Source organism: Trachurus trachurus (assembly GCF_905171665.1).
Source record: "Trachurus trachurus genome assembly, chromosome: 24".
NCBI lineage: Eukaryota > Metazoa > Chordata > Actinopteri > Carangiformes > Carangidae > Trachurus > Trachurus trachurus.
In genome coordinates this window covers 1,009,651-1,028,033 of record NC_139910.1, presented here as the reverse complement: position 1 = coordinate 1,028,033, position 18,383 = coordinate 1,009,651, and the positions used below count along the sequence as shown (strand labels likewise).

The 18,383-nt window shown below is 44.0% G+C and overlaps 2 protein-coding genes across 2 annotated transcripts in view; one reads left to right on the top strand and one right to left on the bottom strand.

Moving 5' to 3' along the window:
* LOC311007064 (NACHT, LRR and PYD domains-containing protein 3-like) overlaps window positions 1–18,383 on the bottom strand; it is a gene marked incomplete at its 3' end in the record, with an annotated part of 257,119 nt that overhangs the window by 99,325 nt on the left and 139,411 nt on the right. The gene's annotated exons all lie outside the window — the stretch shown is intronic.
* Window positions 1–18,383, top strand: part of LOC311007022 (kinesin-like protein KIF26A) — a gene marked incomplete at both ends in the record, with an annotated part of 49,762 nt that overhangs the window by 19,140 nt on the left and 12,239 nt on the right. The window contains 5 exons of the mRNA XM_084000104.1: window positions 10,883–11,075; window positions 12,980–13,159; window positions 13,269–13,362; window positions 14,519–14,811; window positions 17,900–18,083. Coding sequence (XP_083856230.1) covers window positions 10,883–11,075; window positions 12,980–13,159; window positions 13,269–13,362; window positions 14,519–14,811; window positions 17,900–18,083 — 944 coding nt within the window. The remainder of the gene's footprint in view (window positions 1–10,882; window positions 11,076–12,979; window positions 13,160–13,268; window positions 13,363–14,518; window positions 14,812–17,899; window positions 18,084–18,383) is intronic.

Genomic DNA, 18,383 nt, shown 5'->3' with positions numbered 1-18,383 from the left:
TTCCCGCTCCTGGTCACTATAATCCACACAGACACACAAACCACAGGTCCTCATTTACACACACACACACACACACACAGTCCTCCCCTGCAGGACTTCAAAGACACCCAGCGTGTGTGTGTGTGTTTGTTGGGGGGGGGGTCATCTCATGAAGTATTCATGTATCATGTCAAGTGTGTGTGAACGAAAGAAAGAAAGAAAGAAAGAAAGAAAGAAAGAAAGAAAGAAAGAAAGAAAGAAAGAAAGAAAGAAAGAAAGAGACATTTCTTTATTTTATGTTTTATTATTATTATTTTTATTATTATGTATTATTATAATTATAATTTAATATGAACTACGTGTCTATTTTTTCATCATATAACAACTTACCACTTCATCAGCACACACATGCATAGGGTATACAGTATAAATGTATATATTCTTTTTATTTTATTTGTATATATTTGATTCTGTGAGTTGTATAAATTTGTTTTGTTTCATTGATTTCATTTCATTTCTTTATTTATTGAGTTGGGACAGTGCACATTCATCAACACTGACGCATTAAGCATCAGTGTAAATGTGCCGGACTGAGCAGCCGCAGTCCCAAGGCAGGTTTCTAAAAGACATGAACACAGAAGACTTTAAAACCTTGTGATGACAACGAGTCAGACAGTGGACAATTACAAGACAGAACACAGACTGACAATATCAAGGCAGAACAGACGCAGACAAACAAAATAAGAACAGACAATTTTAACCCACAGTTAAAGAACAATATACCATACACACCCCGGGAACAGACATCAGATTAAACAGTATTCAAGCTATATGAGTACATGTCTGATTTGTTTTTAATAGGGCCGGGACTCGATTAAAAAAATTAATCGAATTAATTAGAGGCTTTGTAATTAATTAATCGCATTTTAATCGCATATAAATATTTGACCTGAGGACAGTGAGAACCTTTTTTTTTTCCACATGGATTTTAGTATACCATTGAATGACTGAATACATAAGCTTAAACATTCAAGGTGGTACTTAACCAAGACCAACAGACTAGGGATGCAAATTATCCATTAATTCATTAATGGATATTTGATACATACAGATTAAATGGTCTTTCCTTCCAATACACTATGATGATTACTGTAGTATTTAACTAGGCTACTTAAATCACAGTAGCATAAACTGATTTGTTGAACTCAGCCTGATGTAAACATTAATAAAACTCAGTAACCAATCACACAGCAGCTCCATGTTGTCCCTGTGTGATGTTCAGGGACAGGTCAGGACAGTCTGAAGACAGAGCTCTGAGGGTGAAGTCCTGTCATAATGAGATGAGCTGCACCTGTGACAGTGACAGGTCATAGATATAGCGCTGCAGCTGAGCAATTAGCGCGATATAGCTCATTTAGCGTGCGCCCGTGTCTGTGTATCTATGTGCAAGCAGAGATCAGAGATGGTGTTTTAAATAACCATGCTAGCGTTTCACCAGCTCTCATCTCTGCCAGTCAGCCTCTCAAACTGCCGCCTCTCTCGCGTGCGGGCGCACCGCACGTACTGTAGACACACGTGAGAAAAAAAAAAATTGAATTTTTTTAATAAGTGCGATTAAAATGCGTTAATTTTTTTAACGCGTTAATTTTTGTGTAATTAATTAATCGTAATTAACGCGTTAAAGTCCCAGCCCTAGTTTTTAACCAATGTTTGAGATTTTTTTTAAAGAGTGAGTAGTTGTTGCAGTTTCTGATGTGTGGTGGTAACTTGTTCCAGGACTGAGTTCCTCTTACAGAAACAACCATTTGACAAAATGTTGTTCTACGCCTCGGTACATTACAATCACCTCTTGTTAAGGCTCTAGTTCTTCGTCCTTCTTTTTTTTTTTTTCTGAATGAATTTATTATTTATTTATTCTTGACGCTTTGGCGACATATTTCTGTAACATTCAGGCCAATAAATAACGCAAAATTTGAATTGAATTGGAAGGAAAAGAGGGAGGGAAGGAAGGAAGGAAGGAGGGGATCACCAGTGGTTTTCACGGCTGCTGCTCGTCGACACGAGGAGGAGGAGGAGCTGAGAGAAGAGAAGAGAGGGAGGAGGGAGAGGAGGGAGGAGGGAGGGAGGGAGGGAGGGAGGAGAGGGAGGTTGGAGCATCGCCAGTGTTTCCCAGCAACGACAACAGCAGCAGGAATCCACCGCTCCTCATTCATCCCTTCATCCCACCTCGTCTTTAATCCTCCATTCCTCCACTGCTGCTGCCGCCTCTCCCTCCCTCCCTCCCTCCCTCTCTCTCTCTTAGAGTTGGAGGAGGAGGAGGAGGAGGAGGAGGAGGAAGAGGCATTGCGATACTGCAGGAACAGACTGAGGAGCTACAGGAGAGAAGAGAGAGAACGGAGAGAGAGGCGGAGGAAGGAAGGAGGGGGAGAGGAGAGGAGAGGGAAAATAAAGAAAGAAATGAAGCAAAACAGGTCAATGTGAGAGTGAGAGATGGAGGAGAGAGAGGCAAAGAAGAGGAGGAGGAGAGGAGGAGGAGGAGAGAGGAGGGAGGAGACGGAGGACCGATGATGAAGACAAGACGGTAGAAGAGACGAAAGAGAGGAAACTGTGTCAACGAGTTGGAAGAAGAAGAAGGAGAAGAGGTGGTTGGATCAAGAAAGTGAAGAACTGAGTGAAACAAACAGAAACCACGAGGACGGACGGACGGACGTTTCCAAATGTCTCGGTGTCGTGGACGGATTTGGACACGTTGACGTTTTTAAGGAACTGAACTGAACTTGTAGAAATCTGCAGCTTCTCATGAAAACTTTGCTGCAGAGAAACGGACGGAGAAACGTACGACAGCGTGGACGTTTGGACCGAACCCAGCTGGAGAGAGACGATCGAGGAGCTGAGTCACCGTGGAGACAGAGACAGACGACGGAGGTTCATTCTGCTGGTTCTGGTGGTGGTGGTTCTGGTGGTGGTGGACCATCGGTCGGTCTGCACAGAGATGGACTGTGAAACTCCGTCTCTAACGGTCCAGATGTGATGGACAGGTCAGTGCTGAGATATAAATGTAAACCCGCTGGATGTGATTATCGATTATTAGAATAGAATAGAATAAACTTTAATGTCCCATAGGGGAAATTTGTTGTGGACTCAGTGAATGGTAAAAAAGCTGCCTTAAAGCAGAAGTAAGCAATATTTTTGTGTTAATATAAGTCTTAAATAGTTATATCTTCCCACAGCAATCACTTACATAGAGTGTTTGGTCTGAAACACGGGTCTGTCAGTCACTCTGCTCTGCTCTGAGCCCAGGAGAAAACTTTTCTCAAGGCAACTCGTAACTCGTGTTTTTCCGACCTGTGAAGTGGTACCAGTTCGATCTGGTACGAGTTCACGGGTCAGAAGTTACGAGTGGCCGTTATAGTGACTTTCACAGGTAAAACAGGTCGGAAAAACACGAGTTGGTTGCCTGGAACGCTACAAAGTCGTAAGTCGTGACTTGAAGCTGTAACTTACGGTTTCAAAAGCCTGCCTGGAACGCAGCATTACCCAAAACGACCAGATCGCTTACTTCTGCTTTAATATGAGTCTTAAATAGTTGTATCTTCCGACAGCAATCACTTCTATAGAGTGTTTGGTCTGAAACACGGGTCTGTCAGTCACTCTGCTCTGCTCTGAGCCCAGGAGAAAACTTTCCTTGTATCCTACAACCTTTATCCAATGAGGAGAGAGAACGGCATAAAGGGGCAGTCCTCTCTGTGTGTGCAGCCAAGGGATGCGCCTGAATGTGGTGACGTAGGGACGAGGGCGGGGACTGCTAACTCCATCTGCTGACAGGAAGTTAGACAAAACCACCGGATCGCTTACTGAGAGCTTTAACTGAAGGTCTAAAACTCCAGATGTGATGGACAGGTCAGTGCGGAGATATAAATGTAAACCTGCTGGATGTGATTAGTGATTATTATTGATTATGTTGCTCAAGCTCAAGTAAAGCAAGACAAGACCAGGCAATTTTATTTGTATAGCCTGTTTTTACCACCAGTTTGTCTCAAAGGGCTTTACATCCCATCATAACAACATCCTCTGTCCTTAGACCCTCACATCCACTGAGGAAAAACTCCATGGAAACCCTTTTAACAGGGAAAACCAGGAGAAAGCTCAGGGTGAGCAACAGAGGAGGGATCCCTCACCCAGGACGGAGATGTTGTTACAGACAAGAAAACAATTTATAGTTTATAACACAGAATGTGGGAAACATGGAAATGTTAACAAGAGTAGTAGTTGGCTGTAGTTTTTAACTGAAGGTCCTCCCGACCCCACGATGTCCTCGGGTCTCTGGTGAGACAGGACAGACGACGGTTAGTGACGTTGGACGTAACGTGGTGTTGGTATCGATCGCAGTGATGGACGATCGACCGGTTTCCTGATATCGAAGCGCAGATTCATTGACGACGTATTAGATTTCTTTGGTACTTATTACTCTTACTTGAATACATTTCCAAGACAAATATTAGTACTTTTACTGTAGTTAATTAGTAGGAAGGCTGAAAAGTACTGGTTACTTTCAGGTCTTTTTCTAAAATCCTATTGGACACAAGCTGTGTTTGTCAAAGAAGGAAACCCTAACCCCTAAAAGCAGCACATCAGTGCAGCTGCTTTCAAAGAGTTCATTCTCACTAACAAGAGTTAAAAGCTCCTTACATTCATTTAGAAACAATTAGAGTCATTCACTGATGTGGAGAATAAGACATTTACTCTGACTCTGACTTTTACTTACAGTACATTTAAAAACATGTACTTTTGGATACTTAAGTACCTTTAAAAGCAAGTACTTTTTTACTCTTACTGCAGTAACATGTCGACTGAGATACTTTTACTTGTAACAGAGTACATTTTGACCAGTAGTATTCGTACTCTTACTCAAGTACTGGGGTGGAGTACTCTGTCCATCTCTGGACGACGTTGATGAGTTTGGGTTTGACTTGATGAACGTTCACACGATGCAGCGATGGATGATGATGACTGAAGTCGTCCGGACCAACAGAACCGCTCAAACAAACCCTTCAGGAACGATCCGTGTCACGTTGGACATTGTTCCGGTCGGTTTCCTCTGACAGAAAGATTCCTGGTTGATCCATGAAACCTCCTCCATCCTCATGTTTCACCATGGAGCTCATCATTCACTTTGTCTTCGGACTTCCTCTGACGACGAGGACGAGGACGAGCAGAGCGAGAGTTTGAACCCAGTTCCTCTTCAAGACGGAAAACGCTGAGCAGATAATGGACGGAAGCATGAGTAGCAGAACTTCTCCTTTGAGTCATGAACGATCACACGATGAGTCTGACAGAGGGAAGAGGAAGAGGAAGGCTACTACGGGGGTTTGAGCTGCGCCATGTTGGATTCTACTTGCCATATTTGGAGAGGTGCGGCGGTTAGCCGGCCGAGAACCCGCCCACTGGCCTCGAAGCAGCGGTCTCGGGACCTGTCACTCAACGTTTCCGCGCCCTAATTGGCCAGAATTTTAAACCTAATAACAGTAAAACAGTAGAGTTAAACCCCCTCAGAGTGTGTGCGGGGGTAGAAACTATCAGTTGAGACCAAAAAAATGAAATGTACCAGGCTGTAAATATGTATTTTAAAGCTGTAAAGTCGCTATTTTAACATGGGGGTCTATGGAGAATGCTGCTTTCTGACACCAGCCCCCAGAGGAAGAAGACGGGATTGCAGTTTGTTGAACGAGGAAGTGACTTCACTTCTCAGACCCACAACTGCCCCCTTGGTGGAGACAGAGGTTCTACTGAAGAACAACAGAGGAACATTTACTTATATGCTGGAGCTCTCGCTCTCTTTCTCTCTCTTTGAAGGTATCCACCTTTTTCCAAACCGGTTTTGCTCTTCCGGTGGAATTTTATGTTTACGTTTCCATGGTTTCGGTAGTCGCGGTAAATGCATGGATTTTTTTTTTTTTTTTTTTTTTTTTTTTACATTGAAAATCTGTAAAACGCATGGATCATCACACCAGCATTTAACAGTGGATATCACACAGACTGACATCCGTGTTAAAAACCAGCGTTAATAGATCCATGCGTTTACCGCAACTATGACAACGACTGAAAACCATGGAAACGTAAAGGTACAATTCCACCAAACCGGCAAAACTGGCTTCTGGTTTTGACCATAGATGACGGTCGGAAACTTGTGGATAATGTGTAGGAATTCCCCCCATCTAGCGGTGCGGTTGCATATCTGAACCAAGGGGGCAGTTGTGGATCTGAGAAGTGAAGCTCACTTCCGCGTTCAAAAAACTGCAATCCCCCCGGCTTCCTCTGGGGGCTGGTGTCAGAAGGGAGCATTCCCCATAGACCCCCATGTTAAAATCGCCAATTTTACATCCTCAATAAACATGTTAAAAGCCTGGTGTCAGAACGTTTTTTTTTCTCAATCGATAGTTTCTATCCCCGCACACACTCTGAGGGGGGTGAATTTTTTTTTTAACTCTACCGTTTTACTGTTATTAGGTTAAAACCCTGGCCAATTAGGGCGCGGAAATGTTGAGTGACAGGCCCGAGCAGCTCCGTGTGCAGCTGCTTCGAGGCCAGTGGGCGGGTTCTCGGCCGGCCAATCCAACATGGCGCTGTTCAGGGCCGCCATATTTGAGTCACAAAAACGACTCCCCAAAACCAATGGGTGACGTCACGGACGCTACGTCCATTCTTTTTACAGTCTATGATCTGAACGTATTCTTGATGTTGCATTCAGGTGAAAATGGGGCAGACGTCAGACAGACAACAGACGCTGCATGTAACAGGATAAACAAGTGGTCTGACAACATGTTGTCATGGTGATGTGGTATTGTTTTACCGTCTTTCTCTGGTGGAATAAAATGACGGTCACGCTGCCACTCAACGTAAAAAATGGCGATGCAACATTCGGTGCGTCGCCCACTTATGTATTTGTAACGACTTGTAACAACTCATTCTAAGGAACCAGAAAGCTTTCATTTGTAGCAGCTGTGATTCACCTTCAGTCAAATACGGATTTATGAAAGAAATATTTGATTTTTGATCATAAAAAGACAAATAAGTTACAGACTGGGGCTTTAAATCAACACAATCAGTTTCCAGTGATGGAGTGTAAATGTCAGCGTTTTACACACACTCCCACTCCCACTCACTCTCCTTCACACACACACACACACAGTATTCCCTGAGGCTCCGCTCTCTCGTCCTTCATCTAATTACAGTCGTTCTCTGACTGAAGGAGGGTGAAGAGGAGGATGAAGAGGAGGTGGAGGGATGGGGGGGGGGGGGGGGGGGGGATTTTCATTGAGCCAACACTCCTCCAGTCAGAGGCAATTTTAGAGTCTGCTGGGGCCATAAGCAAAAATCCCCAGGGGGCCCTCCAACCAGTGTTTATCACCATAATTTTATAAATAATCGAACACCAACAAAAAATGTATGAAATTTAAACTTTTTTTATTCCAAATGTCCAGTTATGGTGTAAGCTGGTGACATGTCGTCTTCATGATGGGCAGTTGTTGCTGTCTCACTGGAGGTGTACGTTCAACTGATATGACAAAAAAACAAAAGACAGTTTTACTTTAATTGATAACATACAGCGGGGAAAATAAGTATTGAACACGTCACCATTTTTCTCAGAAAACATATTTCTAATAGAGCTATTGACATGAAATTTTCACCAGATGTCAGCATCAACCCAAGTAATGCACACATACAAAGAAATCCGAACATTAATGTCCATAAATTAAGTTATGTGTAATAAAGTGAAATGACACAGGGAATAAGTATTGAACACATGAAGAGAAGGAGGGGCAAAAAGGTATGGAAAGCCAAGAAAGCAGCTGGAGTTTGTCAGTATTTAGAATGTAATCCTGTCTCCTATCAGTGCAAAGTAATATCTGCTGGTTTAGTCCTGATTGATGCCTTTTAAAAAGGTTTCTCACCACCAAGGTGTCAGACAATAAGTATTGCATGATGGGCAATGGCAAAGAGCTGTCTAAGAGCTGTCTAAAGACCTACACAACCTTACTATTGCAAAACAGGAGTCAAAACAATAATCAGAAGGGTTCCCTAACAGTCCAGGACACTGGTGGAGAGCTTCAGACAGACCTGGAATCAGCAGGTACAGTTGTTTGAAAGAAAACAATAAGTAATGCACTCAACCGCCATGGCCTCCATGCACACACACCATGCAAGACATAGAGGCCATGGCGGTTGAGTGCATTACTTATTGTTTTCTCTGAAACAACTGTACCTGCTGATCCCAGGTCTTTCTGAAGTTCTCCACCAGTGTCCTGGACTGTTAGGGAACCCTTCTGATTATTGTTTTGACTCCTGTTTTGCAATAGTAAGGTTGTGTAGGTCTTTAGACAGCTCTTAGACAGCTCTTTGCCATTGCCCACCATGCAATACTTATTGTCTGACACCTTGGTGGTGAGAAACCTTTTTAAAAGGCATCAATCAGGACTAAACCAGCAGATATTACTTTGCACTGATAGGAGACAGGATTACATTCTAAATACTGACAAACTCCAGCTGCTTTCTTGGCTTTCCATACCTTTTTTCCCCTCCTTTTCTTCATGTGTTCAATACTTATTCCCTGTGTCATTTCACTTTATTACACATAACTTAATTCATGGACATTAATGTTCGGATTTCTTTGTATGTGTGCATTACTTGGGTTGATGCCGTCATCTGGTGAAAATTTCATGTCAATAGCTCTATTAGAAATATATTTTCTGAGAAAAATGTTGACGTGTTCAATACTTATTTTCCCCGCTGTATGCCATGCCCTCTAAAGATTCTTTATGACAATACACTTAACAGTTTTCACTGTCAGCACTGGGAGGGGGCACTTTGTCCTTCTGATTTGCTGCTGTCATAAACCTAAATAATAATCCTGAGGAGGGATAAGAGAGTGATTTTTAAATGTTTTCCTTGGGCACAGCTTTCATAGCACCAATAGATTACACTTTCATATTATTATAATAATAATAGGCTACTCACTTCAATACTGTAACATAACTTTACTATGTCACCCTGCTAGCTAGCAAGTTAATAGTGTTGTAACTTGCTGCCAAGGAGGCCAGCAGATAACGTTAAGTTAACCTTGCTCTTTTTGCACTTAACGACCGTAACCGAGTGGAGCACCAGAACCGCACGCACCGAGTCCCTCAGTCCAGTGCAGTCCCCCTCGCTAACGTTAACTAACTGGTCACCACTGGTCTGAAGCTAACATTAGACTATTAGCATTTGTTCAACAGTTATTTACTGTTCATGTTACACTCTGCTCCACTTACCACCACTGTCTTGCATTCATTTTTACTTCAGCCTCTTTTTTCTTCTCGTCTTGCTCCCAGGTGGACTCTTCTTTTTCCCTCGGCTTCATTAGAAACTCCCGGTGATAAGGTGCTGGTGCATCATACAGGTTGACGTTAGATGGGATCAGGTCCGGAGAATGACATGGGGCTCCGCTAGGGGGGTTTCCCACTGAGATGTCATTGCAAATCGACGCTATACAACGATACGGGGAGGGGGGTGCGGTCACTGCGGGTAGCGCATTTTGAGATATTTCTGTCGATAAAACAGCCCTCGGGCCTCGACCCTCGGGGGGCCCCCAATGGCTCGGGGCCCCAAGCAGTTGCCTGCCTTGCCTGTTCACAAGCGGCGCCTCTGCTCCAGTTATAAACAGTCATGGTTCTGTCAGTTTTGAATTAAAACATAAACCTTGTTGACATTATATTAGTTCTGTCAGAATGAACTTCGCTGTTTGAACAGAATTCAAATATTTTTAAGAATGAGAACATCCGAAGGAGAAGATTTGGTTGGAATGCCCCTTTAGTGGACGCAGGATGTAATAATAAGCTGGTATAGGTGTAAATATAATGAAATATTTAAAAAAAAATATTTAAAAAAACAAACATTAAAAATTTGAATATAATTTGAATATTTAAGACAAAGGGATAGTTCAACATTTAGTCAAATTGGCCCATTGCCATAATCCTTATAGTCATAGCAGTAGGTTAGTTACCTTTAATTGTCGGTGCAAGCTATTTTTAGAGCAGCGGAGCAGAGCCGTGAGCTGCTCAGAGCTACGCTACGGAGGCTCATTATGGGATTTCTTGGTTTCCCTCATCAAACTCATCAAATACACAATCCAACAACTCCACAACGCTCTGGTGGACAAGTTGTGAGCTGCACATTCACCACGCTATGAGATAATAACACAACGTTGCCAAAATGTTGAATTATCCCTTTAAGAAGAGTTAAGAAATCGAAGATGATTTGAGAGATGATCTTGGTTGTCATGGTTACAGTAACGACAGCTGACAACCCCCCCCCCCCCCCCCCCGCCCAGCACTTCATAATCACTGCAAAAACTCTACATCTCACCAAGAATATTTGTCTTATTTCTAGTCAAAACAAATCTCATTATACCTAAAAAAAAAAAAAAAAGGATATTTATACATATACAATACATAGTTATACATAAAAAGCAGCTTGTTTTTAGACACTTTTTACTTCTTTCAAGCAGATTTTCACTTGAAATAAGTAGAAAAATCTGATAGTGGAGCAAGTTTTTCTTTCTTATTACAAGCACACAAAAACTTGCTTTCACTGGCAGATTTTTCTACTTATTTCAAGCGAAAAATAGTTTTGAAACAAGTGAAAATGATCTAAAAACAAGTTCATTTTTAGGTGATGAGTCTTATTTTAAGTGAAAATAGTTTAGTTTTGACTAGAAATGAGACAAATATTCTTGGAAAGAAGATAAAGATAAAGATTTTGATTTTTGCAGTGATCCAGGACGACCACTAGGTGTCGCCAAGCAGCTAGCGTAACCCTGACAACGGCTCCTTAGCAACCTGTCTCACTCTGCTGTCTCCGTCTCCAGGGCGGCGCAGAAGCTCAGTCTGTCCCGGAGGAGGAAGCCCCCGCTTGGCCCCGCCCCCTCGCCCGGCGACGCCGCGCCGCCGCTGCTGTACACCGGCGGCTTCAGCGGCGCGTTGCAGCTGTCGCCGCCGCCCGTCCCGCCATGTCTCCTCCGGGCGGGGTCAAAGGTCAAGGACACGCCGGGGATGGGGAAGGTAAGACCGCCATTCTTCCACACCTCCTCTATCTGTGCAAGGCATGGACTAATACAATGCAAAATATTACATCGAGCTCACTGGACCAAAGAGAAGTTATCAGAGAAATTCCCAGACATAAAACGACCCCATCCTCATATATACACACGTTCTGGAGCTGCTTCAAGCTGACGACCTACTGGACTTTGGTGTTTAATACACTCTCTGAGGTCCTGGAGATGTCTATATCTCCCTGCCCCATCATAGCTCTCTTTGGAGTGCCGTCCAGTGTTTACGGCCTAAATAATTCCCAGTGTGACTTTCTGGCTTTCTGTACCCTGCTCGCCCGTCGCTTAATCCTTCTGAAATGGAAAGATGCCATCCCTCCATCCCACACACTTTGGATCAGAAGTATTTTATATTATATGACATTGGAAAAAATAAAACACACGCTTAGAGGTTCAACTGGTAAATTCAATAAGATTTGGCAACCCTTTCTGAGATATGTGGAAGAGAAATCAGAGCTGGATGAATCAAGTTAATTAGGACAACCACTGACTTCATTGTGTCCAGATGACAACCCGCTTAAATTCTATCCTGTATGTACTGTACTTCATGTTTTTTGTTTTCTTGTTTTTCTGTAACATTCTCTCCTTTTTTTGTTAATACGTCCCTTATTACGATATGCCTAACATACATTGTCTTAGATTTACTCATCCATTTTTAAATTTTTTTTTATCATTATTATTATTTATTTATGTAGCCTATTTATTTATTTTCACTTCATGGGGTGGGGACTCTGTTCTGAGTGTTCCCGTATGTGTTTTATTGTGAAAAAACCTTAATAAACAAAGTTATTAAAAAAAAAAAAACATAAAGCCTGTTTTGCCGGTTTTGCTCTTCCGGTGGAATTTTATGTTTACGTTTCCATGGTTTCGGTAGTCGCGGTAAATGCATGGATTTCTTTTCTTTTTTTTTTTCAATGAAAATCTGCAAAACGCATGGATCATCAAAGCTTTTAACAGTGGATATCACACAGACGGACATCCGTGTTAAAAGCCAGCGTTAATAGATCCATGCGTTTACCGCAACTATGACAACGACTGAAAACCATGGAAACGGAAACGTACAATTCTACCAAACCGGCTTCCGGTCTTAAATGCACATTTTTGAGAAATAATATGCAACATTCAACTTGATTTTTTGCCAGCTTTGTTGTAAACAAATGCACATGGCTGAGAGGAGCGGAACCAAAACAGCGGAAAAGCCACCAGACTTGCATAGTTCCCCTTTAAAGTTAAATGTTCGGTTTTTGTGTCATAAACAGTTCACAATTGAGGTTGTTGACCAGGGCTGGGAATGACCCCAAGTCCACTCTTTAGCGAAGGGTAAAAGGTCACGTCCACCTGGTAGAAAACCATTAACACTATAGAAGATGAAGCAGAACTAGGACAATAAGTGATATTATTGAACACTGGTTTGCAATCTAGCATTTATCATGTAAATTAAGATGACAGACTTTTTAGTGTCCCACTTTAGGAGCATGACTGTCCCACATTAGGGAACGGAGATTGCCGCAAAAAACTTTGCAATCGTTTCGAGTTGAAATATGTATGGTATTTCTTTTAGGAGTGTGATATCAGAATTTTCTCTTTGGATTTCATTAGATCACAACCTAAGGATTTCAGAATGGTACAGGATGTAGATTGAAAGTGTTTGCTTCATATCGCAATATACACCAGAAGTCTAAATTGCAAAAAATGTCCCACATTAGGCGAATTCACCCTACACTAAAGCTGTGTTCACACCGGACCTTTTGTTTTTCGAACGAGCGATGAGTTTACATGTTAAGTCAATACAAACGAGCTTAAGAGGGTTCAGGTATGTGCGCTGGGCGGTGTCTCTGACTTCCTGTGTGGTCTCAGGTGCGGGTCATGGTTCGGATCAGCTCCGCCCACGGCGACGAGTCTGAGTCGTCGTCCTTCATCAGAGTGGACGTGAGGAAGAAGCAGCTGAGTCTGAGCGAGGCGGCGAGCGGACGAGGACGATGCTCCACCAACAAGAGCTTCAGCTTCGACGCCGTCTTCCCCCAGGACTCCTCACAGGTGACGCACAACCGACGCACAACGCAGCACAACTCTACATGATGTGACACTAAACTATGTAACGAAACAACGACATCTGATTGGCCGGTTGGTATCTGTGTCCTGATAGGCCGAGGTGTGTTCGGGGACGGTGGCTGACGTCATACAGTCGGTGGTGAACGGAGCCGACGGCTGCATCTTCTGCTACGGACACACAAACCTGGGTAACACACACACACACACACACACACACAGCTCCACTGCTCTGTGTTGATCAGGGTTGGGACCCGGTTCCATCACGTTCACCTTAACGATTCCCACAATCTGTTCCTAAAGTTCAGCTTTACCACGGGAGTAGGCTATTCGTGTTGAACTTGCGGAAGTTCAAGTTCAAGTTCAAGTTCACTTATATTTCTATAGCACAGTTAAAAAGACCTGTGACAGTCGTCCAAAGTGCTTCACAGAGCAGAGACAGAAACAAAGACAAATGCATGTGCAAGAAACAAGATGGCATGCGTACTATCACACATTCTCACACACAGATGTATGTACATATACATATACAGACATATGCGCATACATACACATACGCAAATGCAAATGTGCACAGCTACAGTAGTCATAGACAACAGTGCACATAGATATTTAAACAAAAACTAGCCAGGATTAGAAGTCCTTATGGAAGTTGTAAAAATAAATTGTATTTGTGATTATTTTGCACTTTTAAGTAAAATGAATGCAAAAATTATTTTTGTAGGCTACATGTACATGGGGGGGTTCCCCTATAGGGGTTCTATGTTCCCCGTTTTTACCAAAAAGGGTCCTATGTTCCCCAGTCACAATACATACTGGGGAACATAGGACCCTTTTTTTGAAAAAGGGTCCTATGTTCCCCGCTGTTGCTGGTCGATGGACTCTCTCTACTTATCTGGACTCTCTCTATCTATCTGGCCTGTCTAGCCTCTACCTGGTCTTTTTACTAAACTTAACCAACTCCTTTCTTCATTGTCTAAACCCAACCAATGGGACAATTCTACTTCTCACTCAAAGTCACAACTCAACTTCTCACTCAAAAATAGGCAAAAATATGCCAAGTCACAACTCCACTTCCAGGTCTGGGACCAAAAACTGCATGTTCCCCGGGTCCTTTTGGGGAAAAGCGGGGAACATAGAACCCTTTTTTTTAGAAAAAGGGTTCTATGTTCCCCTGTCGCATACAAAGTGGGGAACATAGGACCCGGGGAACAGGGAATAGGGACGATCCCGATTTTCAGCATTCACACGTATTTCCTTCAGGAAATACAATTTATGAAACTGGATTCGGTAAACTCCTAACGAATCCCAACCCTGGTACTGATCATGTTGGCTCCGCCCCCTCAGGTAAGACCTACACCATGATTGGTCGGGACTGCTCCACCCAGAGTCTGGGCGTGGCCCCCACCGCCATCTCCTGGCTCTTCAAGGTGGCGGAGGAGCGGCGGGAGAAGGCCGGCGCTCGTCTGTCCGTCAGGGTGTCGGCCGTGGAGATCTCCGGCCGGGAGGAGACGCTCACCGACCTGCTGGCTCAGCTCTCCTCCTCCTCCTCCTCCTCCTCCTCCTCCTGCGGCGCCTCCTCCTCCCCGGGGGGCCACCAGGCCGTGTCCCTGAGAGAAGACCCCATCTGTGGCTCCCAGGTAGGCTGCTGCTTAAGCAATATATACCTCCAGGCTGTGGTATATGCTCATTCTACCACTCTAAGGGGCGTTGTTCCCCCTTATAGTGGTAGAATGAGCATAGACCACGGACTGGAGTCATATATTGCTTTTATAAAACGGTTACCAATAGGACGAATCGCCTTGTTGTTTACTACTACTTCCGGGTAGAAAACCAGCATTCGAACAATAGTGACGGACGAGAGTTTCGCTATATATATCTAATTTTTCATGTCACTATATCGCCGTTTAGACTAATCTGATGTTTGTAAAGTTTATAAAACCAATGATTGGACAAACATTACTATTTACGTGTGCACATTTTTGTAATTAGTCATGGTTATCATAGATTAGCTGGGCTAACGGTTAGCTACCTGTTTAACTTTGTGACTCAATAAAAAAAAAAAATATATTTTCTCCAGCGGATATCTGAGTTCCAACATGACTGAGCTAACTGGAGTAGTTTCATGTCGTGTCCGACAACGGGAGGGTTTTAACAGCTGACGTCCTGCTGTTAGCTTAGCTACCGCCGTTAGCTTAGCTACCGTTAGCTTAGCTACTGCTGTTAGCTTAGCTGCCGCTGTTAGCTTAGCTACCGTTAGCTGTCCCTGTCAGCTGAGCCACTGATGCTTTCTAGACACTGTGATTCCCCCAAACTGAATAAATACAACACATAGCAACACAAAACACACACACAGAAATAGTAATGTTTCTTCAATCATTTCAGATTTGTCTAAACGGTGATAGGGCCTGAAAAATATGATATATAGCTAAACTCTCCTTCGTTACTATTGATCTCATTCACATTACAGCTGGTTTTCTACCAGGAAGTAGAATGTAAACAAGGAGATTCGGTCTATAATGACAATATGAAAGAGGGATACACAATCAATTTCATGTAGTTTTATTCAACCAGAAATACATATTATCCAATAAAATAGCCTCATTGTGGAAAAAACTAGTCCCAGCTGTCCAGACGTTAGCTCCAAGTAGCTCTGCATCTGGTCTTTTCACCTTTTCAAAGTTCACCTTAAACATATGAATTCAACTACTTTAGTCCATTTTTTAACATCGTAAAAACATCAGCTGTCTTTGGCTACGGACTGCAACAGTCCGTTGTCATGGAGACATGACAACAACTTCCATGAATACCAGTCATACGTGCCTGAGGCGGAGTGATAGCCTACGCTGTGATAAGGCTTTAGAATAGTAGCCGTGGTATATGCTCATTATACCACGGTTAACAACCAATCAGATCGCTGGATTTCACCTTTACGTTTTATAATCCTCCTTAGAGCACTGTAAAAGAGAGTAAGGACACCACCATTGACTCCCGTGGTAAGGGTTTAAGGGTTTAAGGGTTTAAGGGTTTTGCGCCCCTAGTGGCAGGATATTGCAAAAACTCATTCACTCCAATGTATGTGTGTTGCCCACTTGCTTGTAAATTGGTGAAAACTGCCGTGTTTTTGTTTTTAGGTGTCTTGGTCAAATACTTATAATTTGTTTATTACAAAATGTAGATTGAAACATTAAAGCAGAAGTAAGTGATCCGGTGGTTTTGTCTAACTTCCTGTCAGCCGATGGAGTTAGCAGCCCCCGCCCTCGTCATGGATCTATTGGTCCTCGTCCCTACATCACCACATTCAGGCGCATCCCTTGGCTGCACACACAGAGAGGACTGCCCCTTTATGCCGTTCTCTCTCCTCATTGGATAAAGGTTGTAGGATACAAGGAAAGTTTTCTCCTGGGCTCAGAGCAGAGCAGAGTGACTGACAGACCCGTGTTTCAGACCAAACACTCTATAGAAGTGATTGCTGTCGGAAGATACAACTATTTAAGACTTAGATTAAAATTATTGAAAACACCACACTGCTCATTCACCAACAATGCAGAGATGTCAGTTCTTGGGCGCTTTTGCAAAACCCATATTCCTCCACCAGGAGGCGCTTCCATTGGACCAATGCTGTCGTTACTCTCTTTTACACTGCTCTAGTCTTCCTCCTCCTCCTCTTTGATTCTCACAGTAAAAACCAAACACAGGTCGTCTCATCAGAACTGGGACAGTGGAGGAAGTTTCCTGAGGTCACCTTAGTGCCCCCACCCTCCTCCTCCTCCTGCTCCTCCTCTTCCTCCTCCTCCTCCTCCCTCTCCTTCTTCCTCCTCCTCCTCCTCCTCCCCTGAGACTTCATATCTGTCCATATCTGTCCAATTAGTCCTGAGCTTCTCCCTTATTCTCATTCTGTCTCATCTCCCTGGGCTCCTTCTGTCTGACACCTCTCACCTCCTCACACTTTCATTTTCTCCTCCCTCTTCATGCAGACCTCCTTTTATCTCAGACCTCCTCAGTCTAAGGGCGCACTCACACTAGGGCCAGTTGATCCGTACCGTGCTGAAGCCCGAATGCCCCCCCCTCCCCTGTCCCCCGCTGGCCCGCACTCACACTACCTCCAACCCAAGCTGCTGAAGCACGGTTGCCTCCGACACTACGTCATCACGTTGATATAACAACACGGCGGATGCGCTCTGACTGCAGAAAGAACGGCGCATTTTAATTGTTTGACGGGTTGTCATGGTTATCTTGAAGTTTAATCAAAGGGCCGGGGCGGTGCATAGCGCAGTGGTTAAGGCGGCCACCCCATGTAGAGGCTACAGTCCTCAACGCAGGCGTCCCCGGTTCGAATCCCGCGTCGGGCAGACCTTTCCTGCATGTCATTCCCCCTCTCTCTGCCTCCCCATTTCCTGTCTATCTTACTATGTGCTGTCAAATAAAGGCAAAAAAGCCAAAAAATATATTAAAAAAAAAAAAAAAAAAAAGGGACGTTAACTAGGGTTAGAGGGTGACTGTTGTTTACACGTGGTGGAGAACGAGCCTGCAGCGCATTACGTGTGCGCATTCCTGGCCAAGTGTACCGTGCCCAAGCCACACCTCTAACCGTGCCGGGCCAGGGAAGTGTTCCGTGCTTACTTGCACTCACACTACCAATATAATCTGGACTTTAGGGGGCAAACAAGCTTGGGCACCTCCTCCCCAGTCTCAGACCTCCTCTCTCTCTCTCTGTCTCTCTCTCAGCTGCAGAACCAGACGGAGTTGCGTGCGAGCAGCGCGGAGCGAGCGGCCTTCTTCCTGGACGCTGCGTTGGCGGCGAGGAGGAGCAGCCGGTCGCCGAGCGACCAGGAGGCTCGCAGGAACTCGCACTTCCTGTTCACGCTGCATCTCTACCAGGAGAGGGTGGACAAGAGCAGCAAGGCAACAAGTCAGTGTGTGTGTGTGTGTGTGTGTGTGTCCATGGAAACAGTTTCTCTGCTGTAAATGAGCTTCGGCTGCTGTGAATCTGTGACGGTAACATGGCGTCATCCCTTCGTCCACTGAGTTCAGCTGATTATTGATCATTGGTCAGACGCTGAGTCAGTGTGCAGCAGTGAAACATGACTCTGCAATTTTCCCTCCAAACTTGTAATTAATTAGCTCCAACAAAACCGCTAACGAGCTGTGAGGCGCCGCTAACGAAGCCCCTCCCACCTCCACCAGCGTGAGCGTCTGCAGAGAGTTCAGC